The sequence below is a fragment of the Fukomys damarensis genome, unplaced genomic scaffold (assembly GCF_012274545.1).
Source record: "Fukomys damarensis isolate Sample0158 unplaced genomic scaffold, DMR_v1.0_HiC HiC_scaffold_37, whole genome shotgun sequence".
Taxonomy (NCBI): Eukaryota; Metazoa; Chordata; class Mammalia; order Rodentia; family Bathyergidae; genus Fukomys; species Fukomys damarensis.
Window position 1 is genome coordinate 27,594,992 of NW_022900949.1, and position 9,064 is coordinate 27,604,055.

At 56.5% G+C, this 9,064-nt stretch overlaps 1 protein-coding gene across 1 annotated transcript in view; it reads left to right on the forward strand.

Moving 5' to 3' along the window:
• Window positions 1–6: 6 nt before the first annotated feature.
• The window catches only part of Iqsec1 (IQ motif and Sec7 domain ArfGEF 1), a 57,704-nt gene continuing 48,646 nt past the window's right edge, over window positions 7–9,064 (forward strand). The window contains exon 1 of the mRNA XM_033759665.1: window positions 7–184. Coding sequence (XP_033615556.1) covers window positions 48–184 — 137 coding nt within the window. The 5' untranslated portion in view covers window positions 7–47. The remainder of the gene's footprint in view (window positions 185–9,064) is intronic.

A 9,064-nucleotide genomic window follows, 5' to 3' on the forward strand; every position in this document is an offset into this window, starting at 1 on the left:
GGCGGGCGCTGACTCGGCTCCTTGGATTAAGCAGGGGCTTAGCGTTTATGGACCTCCCTGGCCTCTGGCTGGGCCGGGAGCAGGCAGCGGAAGCGGATCTGCATGGGCGGCAGAGGCCTCAGCCAGGCCAGCCAGGCTGCAGGGATTTGGGGCAGGAGGCGCCCGGCCAGAGCTCTGGAGCCAGGTAAGGGAGGGCAGATGGTCCTGGCCCCGTTCTGGGAAACTCGTCCCCTGCCAAGTTCTATCTGTGTCTGCCTGGCGAGCTGGGAGAAGCCCCCGAGGGCCACAGCCCGCAGCAGGCACCTGCCAGGTGGTGTCGGGTGGGCGGGAGCTGGCACATGTGTGCCTGCCTCCCTGGGGCTCTGCGTCGCAGTGTCCACGGCCTGCCCGCCAGAGGGCTGGTGGCGTTGTCGGCCAGATCTACCTCCCAGGCCCTGGAACGGGTGCCTGGGCCGTGGCCAGCGCCTGGCCTGGTAGGTTTCGGCCTGCAGAAGACCCAGCCATGGTTTAGGCCAAGAGGGGGCAGGATGCTGGGTCCCAAGCCAGGCACTTGCAGGGGCCGCCCCATCTCCCTGGAAGCTACAGGCCCTTCCTCTGGTCCCAGTGGACGCCCAGGGTTGCCTGAGCAGGCACATTCCCTCCAAAGCAAGGCCAACCGGGGAGGAGTAACAGCTGGGCCTAGGTTCCAGCCCAGTGGCTGTGACCTGGGCCCAGAGTCCAGCCTGGTGCAGCCTTCTTCAGATCCTGGCTTTTACTATTTGCTGAGGAAGTCCAGGCCGGTACAAGTGTTAAATAACATAAAAGAGCAGACCAGTTATGAAAAGCCTTTTGGGCACACCTGGTAACCAGTATTCAGACTTCACATGGGGCGTGGTGGTGCACACCTGTAATTCCAGCCCTCAGGAGGCTGAGGCAGGGGAATCTCTGAGTTCGAGGCCATCCTGGTCTACACAGTGAGATCAAGGACAGTCTGAACCACATAGCGAGACCCTGTCTCAAAAAAAGAGCCAAAAAACCCCAGGCCCCACCCCAGGCCCCTAGCAGCTTCTCCCGTGGCTGGCTGGCGGCCCTTTAGTCCACATACCGAACCTCTCCAGGCTGGAGCCCCAGGCTACCACCTCCCCCAGAGGGCACACATACTTGTGGACACTGGCACCAGATTTTCCTTGTCAGCAGGCTGGGGGCCTGGCGCTGTGCAAACAGGCAGATTGTTGAGCAGAAAGAACGGCCCTCTGTGTCCGTCCGGCAGAGCCCAGGGCAGACCCTGCTTCCCAGCTCCAGCCCCTGGCAGATCTGGTCTGCGGGTGTGGGGTGCAGGGCCTGCTTGCTCCAGCAGGCACTGCCTGACCTTGAGCTCCTTCCTGGGTGCTGGCTTCCAGGTCAGGGGTGGCCCCAGGAAGAAAACTGGCAACTGTGTCCCCGAGGACCCCAGCAAGCCACCCCACATCCAGCCCACCTGGGCCGAAGCTCAGGATGTGTGTGTGGGAGGCTTCTTGCCTTAAAATTTTATTATTATTTTTTCTTTGTGAGAAGGTCTCACTGTGTAGCCCAGGCTGGCCTCAAAGTCATGATGATGCTCCTGCCTCAGCCTCCTGAGTACCGAGATTACAGGTGTGCGCCACCACGCCTGGCTTTGCCTTAAAATTTCAATTGCTTGGCGGGGAGCATATGCTTGTCATCCCAGCTACTTGAGGGTCTGAGGCAGGTTGTTTGAAAGCTCAAGGCCAGCCTGGGGAAGGTAGCGAGACCCTGTCTCAGAATAAATAAAAAGGGTTGGGGGTGTAGCTCAGTGATAGGGTGCCCTGGGTTTGAGCCCCAGTACTGCAGACAAAGACTGCATAAAACGCTGTACTTGGAAGCCAGCTAAAGTCTAGCATTTTCTCTCTGGCTTTGTGACTTCTGGCCCTGCAAGCATCTTATCTCTGTCCACATTCACCTCTCCCAGAAAGCTCTTGGCAGGGTGGAGCCTTATCTCTCCCCAGGGACAGTAGGAGAGGGCTACCTGTGGCCACAGGTCCCACATGCTTAACTTCAAGCCCTCCCGAAAGACTCTCTGCCTACTCACAGGACAAGCAGGGCCTGAACAGGGTGGCAGAGACCAGGACTTGCCATCTTGGGCAGAGCTCCAGGCACACCTTGTGTACAGATGTTTAGGTTGTGCACTGCACAAGGACAGTTTGAAAGGGGAGCCAAGCTGTGCCAAAGGGGCTGTCTCTACCAGAAGAGGGTGACGTTTATCAATATTCGCCCCAGCCCCTAGGAGCAGTGGGCACTGGCTTTGTGCATTCTCCCTAGGAAGCAGTGCTTGGACCTGGATGTCCTGCGGTCTCCTGTGGCTTTATCTTTAGAGTCTCCCTTGAGGGACTTGCCAGAGGCAAAAGAACCCCAAACACTGGTCCCAGTTAGACCCAACATGGCAAGTCCTCAGAGTGAACTGGCTGGCCTGAGGGGCTGCAGGATTAGCCTGACACAGAGCAGACCTGGGCTGCACCTCATTGTCCTTTTCTGGCCATCCACTCCTTGTGAGGTCCCACTGTGCAGAGGCAGACCTTCTATTTTATTATCTGTTGATATCCCCCTTTCAAAATAAGAGACCCTACCTCCGTGCCAAGGTCTAAGTGCTCTGTTTAAAGCATGTTGATTTGTAGACAAGGACTAACATGAGCTGGACCAAATTCATTGCACCCATGAGGATCTTTCGGGTCCCAGACACTGCCGGTGCTGGGAAAGTGGCCTATCACAGCCCTGTCCTCCAGGTGTCACCTAGGTATGGGTAGGAATTGTGCAGGGTGGGAATTGCACAGGGTGGGAATTGCGCAGCAGGGCCTTGAGGAGGAGATGGCATGGCGGGCACTGGCAGGCTCTACTGCCCAGTGCTGGGCCCGGTATCCCCCCTGCCTGCCCAGTTTCTGGCAGGGTGCAGTTCCCCATCAGCACGACAGGTGGCAGCACCGGGAAGGGCACCCGGGTACTCTCTGGCTGGCCTCAGGGCCTAGCCAAACACTGATCCCAGTCCAGGGCCCAGTCTGCAGCCAGCAGTGCCCTGTCTTTCTCCCCTTGGAGGCCTGCAGCACCAGCTGTGCCCTGAGCCGCCCTTTGTTTTCTTGTTTTGAGACAGATTCTCGCTATGTAGTTCAGGTTGGCCTTGAACTTGTGGTGATCCTCCTGTCTCAGCCTCCCAAGCCTAGGATGACAGGTGTGTGCCACCAGGTCCCATGTGAGCCTTGTCTTCTTTTTCAGCCTTGTTTCTCAAAGTGAGACCCAGGAAGCGAGTTCAGACCATTCCAATAACAACAAGGTAGTGTTTGCCCTTTTCACCCAAGTTCTGTCATGGGAACATGGTGGAATGTTCTAGAGGCCTGAGGACATGTTGGCTACTAGCTGAATGTTCTTTTTTTTGGTACTGGGGATCGAACTCGGGACCTTGTGCTTTCGAGGCAGGTGGTGGCACCACTGAACTACATCCCCGGCCTTGATGTATGTTCTTGTACTGAAGAGATGCCTGCGTGTTCGTTTCTGAGGTAGTCGATGCCAGTAGACATAAAGCCTGGTAGACAGTCTTGAGATCCCTGATGAAGTGTCTAAGCCAGGCGCAGTGGCATATGGGTATCATCCAGCCCTTGAGTGGCTGAGGCAGGAGGGTCACAAATTCAAGTCCCTTTTGGGCAACTTAGCTAGACCCCCATCTCAGTTACAAAAAAAAGGCCAAGCTGTAGGTCCGTGCAAAGGCCCTGCCTTCAGTCTCCAGGGCACACAAGCAGAACACAGAGCTCGAGAAGAGAGTGCATTTGACAGAAGGTGGCCGCTGTCCCCTGACTGTCCGGGAAAGGGGGGCAGGTGCGAAACTGGCCCCTCCAGAGGGGCAAGGTCTGTTGGGTGATCACAGTGCCCCGCGTGGGTCCCCGCAGTCAGGGCTGGCCCTGTGGGAGCAAGTAGGAGGGCTCGCGGGAGCCCAGGGCAGAGCAGAGCCAGCCCCTTGCTGGCCTATTTTGCTCCGGAACTGCCCTGCGGGTGAAGCCCATGCGGGCGCGGGTGCGGATGCCCACCGCTTCGAGGCCACTTGATGGTTTATGGACAGCCTGGGATTCACAGCCAGACCCAACCCCAACAATGACATCTGGGGAGAATTTCTCTGCTTGGTTCCTAGCAGTCATCAGGCTGGGCTGCCGAGGGGGGCCAGCAGGATGAGGTGAGGTGCCTGGTCGGGTGGGAATGAGCCACCTGCTGGGCTCCTGCAACCTCGGAGTTTGGTGCGGTCCTGTGCGGCTGTGAGCCTGTCACGTGTGTCCTGCTGTCCCCTGCTCAGCGGTGAAGACAGCACCCAGAGCCGCGACCCCGCCCCTTGCTCCTCCAGGATGATCCGCTGTCCCAGGTGCCTTCTGCTGTCCGCCTGTGTGCACGTGTAGGGGTGGGTGTGCACACGTGTGCTCTGCCCTCGTACACACCAGGCAGGCGTGCACTGCCAAGCCACACCCTCGGCCCCTTCTCTTTATTTTCTGGTTTTCTGAGACAGGGTCTCACTCTGTATTCCAGGATGGCCTTGGCCTCACCACGTAGCTGGCCTGGAATTTAAGGTGATCCTCCTGCCTTAGCCTCTTTGAGTGCTGGTATTACAGGCATGAGCCACCATGCCCGGCCCTTGCTGTATTTTACCCAGAACGGCACAGGCCTGCTGACAGCTCCCGCGACAGTGTTTGTAGCAGCGTTTGAGTCTGGTTGATTTATCTTCGCTGGAAAAACAATTAGTGTAAGAGACGCTGGGTTTCCGTTGAAGGGGAAGAAGGGAGGTTTGCGCATGCTCAGTGGCTGGTGCGCAGGTGCCCTGGGGATAAGCCCAGGCTGCTTCTGTGCCCCCACCCAGCAGTGCACCGGTCCCCTTCTCTGTCCCCACCCGCAGCCAGCAGCGGAGTCCCCTGGCGAGTGACTGTGTGGCTCCCGATGACCCCGCCGTGCAGGGGATCAGGCTTTGAGAATGAGCGCTGAGCACCGCCCCCTGGGCTGATTCCCGACAGGCTATGTGTCTTAGGGCAAATCACTCACCCTCTCTGGGCTTCTGGCATCGGTGACCACACTGAAAAACAAACTCACTTTGTGGATCTGTTTGCAGGATCGCATCAGCTCTGTTGTGACCAGCACTTGTGAGGCCCAGATGGGCATCATGACGTCGCTCATAGGGTAGCAAGCCCTATATGGCGGTTAATGTTGGGGACTTGGTGAGAATGCGAATCCAGCGCATTTTCCCTGGCCGAGGCCTGGTTAAGAGGTCTGGAAGAGGGTGTTGTCTCTTAAATCAGCCCAGCGTTTTAGGAGCAAGTTAGCAGGGCTGCTGGCCCGGCAGGCGCCCCCTGGCGGTTGTTAGGGAGGCGCGCATGCGTGCGCATTCATTCCTGGGCCAGCCTGGCTGCGAGCTGCGTGCACACACTGGTGTGAATTCTTCGGTGTGAACAAGGCAAAAGCACGAGCAGAGTCCCCAGCCGCTGCTACCCTACGTGGCATCCTGCGTGGTGCTACCTTGCCTGGTGACCGCATCCAGGGGGGCGGCCCTGGAGACGCACAGCTTTCCTTACATACCTTTTCTAGGTTTTCTATTTCTTTATTTATCAGCACGTGTGTGCGATATAGAATGACTGCTTGCATTGTGCCCATCTGGTGCATGTGCGTGATACGTCTTATTAATTTTTTTATGACCCTTCTCCCCACCCTTCCTCTCCTGGTCCCCTTCCCGTTTTAGTACATCTGCCTCTCTTGTTTCCTTTGATCTGTCATTGGTTTTGCTGCTTACGTATACTGTGGATTTCTCCTAGGGGAGAAGCCATGGGGCAGTTAAACTTATGTGCCTGATATATTTGACTTGGCATTGTTTTCCAGGTGCATCCCTTTTCCTACAAACGGTTGGAATTTGCCCTTCTTTATGGCAGAGTAGCACTCCACTCTGCACAGCTGTGTACCGCACGCTTTTTTACCCATTCACCACCTGTCGGTTGATGTGCAGATAGGCTACTTCTAAGGTTTGGTCGTTATGAATTGTGCTGCTGTAGACACAGGTGTGGAAAGACTCTCTCAGTTTCTTCGCCTGCTTTTAATATATAGATGGGCTCCAGTTTCAGTAAAGTTGCAAGGAAAGCTATCCAGGGCTGTCAGCAACATTTACGCAGTTTCCAGAGGGGTACCTCTTTCTTATAAAACCTTTGGGCTCCTTTAAAGATTGGTCCCCCGTAGCACTCTGGAGACAAAATCCGTGCTTTTGAACTGCAGTTTCTAGAACCTGGGTGTAAAGAGGGCTGGGGTGTTGGTGTAGATCAAACAAGGTCAGGAAGAGGAGAGGGGCTGCCAGAACCAGAGTGAATCTAGTTCAGCAGGATCCATTTGCCCACCAGATGTTTACTGAGCCGCTGCTGCAGACCGAACTCTTGGGGAGCTGGGGACAAAGGTGCTAATGAAAGAGCACACAGTACTGCCCAGCACTTCCCAAGTGCTGGGAAAGCGACAGGCGTAACCAGGTGGTTCAGCAGGGTAATTACAGGTGAATTAAGGAGGGATGTAGTGGGGCAAACCAGTGTGCTTTGCTGGGGGAGGGTATGGGGAGGTCCCTGGGCGACTGTGTGCACTGCTTTGGAGGGTCTCAGAACAGGGGATGTTTCTCCTCTGGGGTTTTGGCTGATGCTTCCCTGCGGTGCTCTTCTTAGAGTTTTGTGTTCTATGTCTCTCTCCTTCCTCCCTTCCTTCTTATTTTGCCCTTTCTTCAAAATGTTCACGGTGTTACCCAGGCCAGTCTTGACCTTGCAGGCTCAAGCGATCCTCCTGCTTCAGCCTCCCAAAGCTGGGACCACACATATGTGCCTGTTACTACACCAGCACTGCCTGGTTTCTTTATTATGTCAGCAGTCACATGGATAAGGTCCATTCTGCATTTGGGTTAGAGTCGCGGTCTTAAAACTCACCAGGCTCAAGGCTGTCACCACATCCCTCACTGTGCCACCCTGCACGGTGTTGGTGGACAGTGTGGCTGGAAGCCTGGGGTCGGTGCCCATGCTTCTAGTACCTGGCCACACAATCTCTGGGCCTCAGTTTCCCTATCTGTAAAAGGAGGAACTTGTGCTCTCTGCCCTCCACTGTGACTGGGACGCTCACATCAGCATGATGGGTGGTGACACAGGAGTGACGAACAGGCGGGGAGAGGGAAGCTTGGTGTGGGCTGTGAACTACGCAAATTGATTTTTGTGGCTGTCAGCAAGATGCACCTGCTCTGAGACGAGGGCCATGGAGTGGGCCCGAGGCAGCTTATGGACCAGGCAGGATTTCAGGGCTTTGTGGACCAGCACTGGTGGGCTTTATGAGCCTGCTATAAGGTGCTAGAAGTCCTCCGGACCTTTGGATTATGATGCCTTTATTGATTTCTTTTATTTTACCAGCTTAAAAATAAATAAATAATACTTTGGGGGGGGGTGTTGAGACAGGGTCTCACTGTGTAGCCTAGGCTGGCCTCGAACTCATGGCGATCCTCCTGCCTCAGCCTCCCAAGTGCAGGGACTACAGGTATGTGCCGCCACGCCCGACTCCAAAATAAACACTTGCTGAATATTTTGAAAACTATAAGAGAGCACGGAGGAAAAGTCTCTCCTCCCCTTCCCACCACTGTCCTGAGTAGACCTCAGGCGTAGCTCAGGCCTGGGAGTACAGGCATCTCCAGGCATCTCGAGGACCCCTGGCCTCCCCCGGGCTGGCAGTTATGATACAGCCCTTTGGGGTGATGAAGAGACGGGCCGCGGTAACCTGAGTGTACCAGACAGCCTCTGACCTAAAGGTGATCTGCTGCGGCTTTCTAGGAAAATGACATTGACAGCTGGACCCCCAAATCTCAGCCATGACCCAGGCACAGCAGGAGTGGGGGCAGCTGAGAAACGTTTGGGAAGAGGTACTGCCATCCGGGTGGGGAATGACAAGGCTGTCAGAAGCCAGGGGGACTGGAGCGTGGCTGGGGTGTGGGACATCACACAATAGGATACTTGGGGCATTGTGGCGCCCCCTGGAGGCCTCAGGAAGCAGTCACGGAGTAACTAAACCGCCGGGAAATCGGGCAGGGGTAGGGGTGTCGGTTTGGATAAACCGCACGTGGAGGAGACTGAGACTGAGGAGGCTGCCCAATCGTGTAAGGGTTCTGTCCAGTTAGCCATTTCAGTAGAAAAATTGGCCTGCTTGTCATCTCCCTGCTGGGACTTTTCTCACTCGCCTCGTGAGTCGCTAAATGATTAATCTCCAAGCAATTAGCCGTGCACGAGCAAAAAAGGCACAGTGTGCTGGAAGATAAAGCAAGAGAATGAAGGGGCTCTTGGTTTCCGGGGACTCCACCCTCCGGGTGTTCCACACTGGCTGGGAAACCCGACCCCTCCAAATCCCGGGGGAACCATGTCCGGAGACCGGCCCGCCCTGGAGGAGCGAGTGCCTGGGATTCCTGGAGAATCCGGCCTGAGAGCCAGCCGGGAGCCTGCTGGAGGGGCCTGTAGCCCGCGGGGATTCTCCTGGCTCCCCGATGGCGGCCTATTTTTGGAGCGTAGGTCCGGCTCGGCTCCCCCAACAGAGGGGCTATTTCAGTCCGACCCTGCCAGCTCGGCCATCCCAGGAGAGGGGTCAGATGTATTTGTGGGCCGTGGGGCCCCGCGGTCTCCTCTTCGCGGCGATCACCTTTGCAGTGAGCCCCAGGAGTCGCAGCAGGATTTGGCTTTCAGTCCCTAGTGACCAGTGCTGTCGAGGCCTTCTTTTCACGGGTTACTGGCCATTTGTCTTCTCTGGGGAAATGTCTGTTCAGATACTTGGCTCGTTTTAAAAAGTGGCTTGAGCTGGGCTAGGTGCGCCTGGGGGAAAGTTTTTCCTGGAGCTCCCGCATGAGACCCACCCCCGCTCTGGGCCCTGACTACCTGCGGGACTGCTCGGCCTGGGGCGGGCGAAGTCTAGGTGGGCGTCGGCCCTTGGTCCCCGGCCGGGCGGAGTGGCGTCATTTATGCAGGTGACGGGTTGAGGAGGAAGATGTGGCTATTGGCAGGCTCGCGTGTTAGGGCCTCTTCAC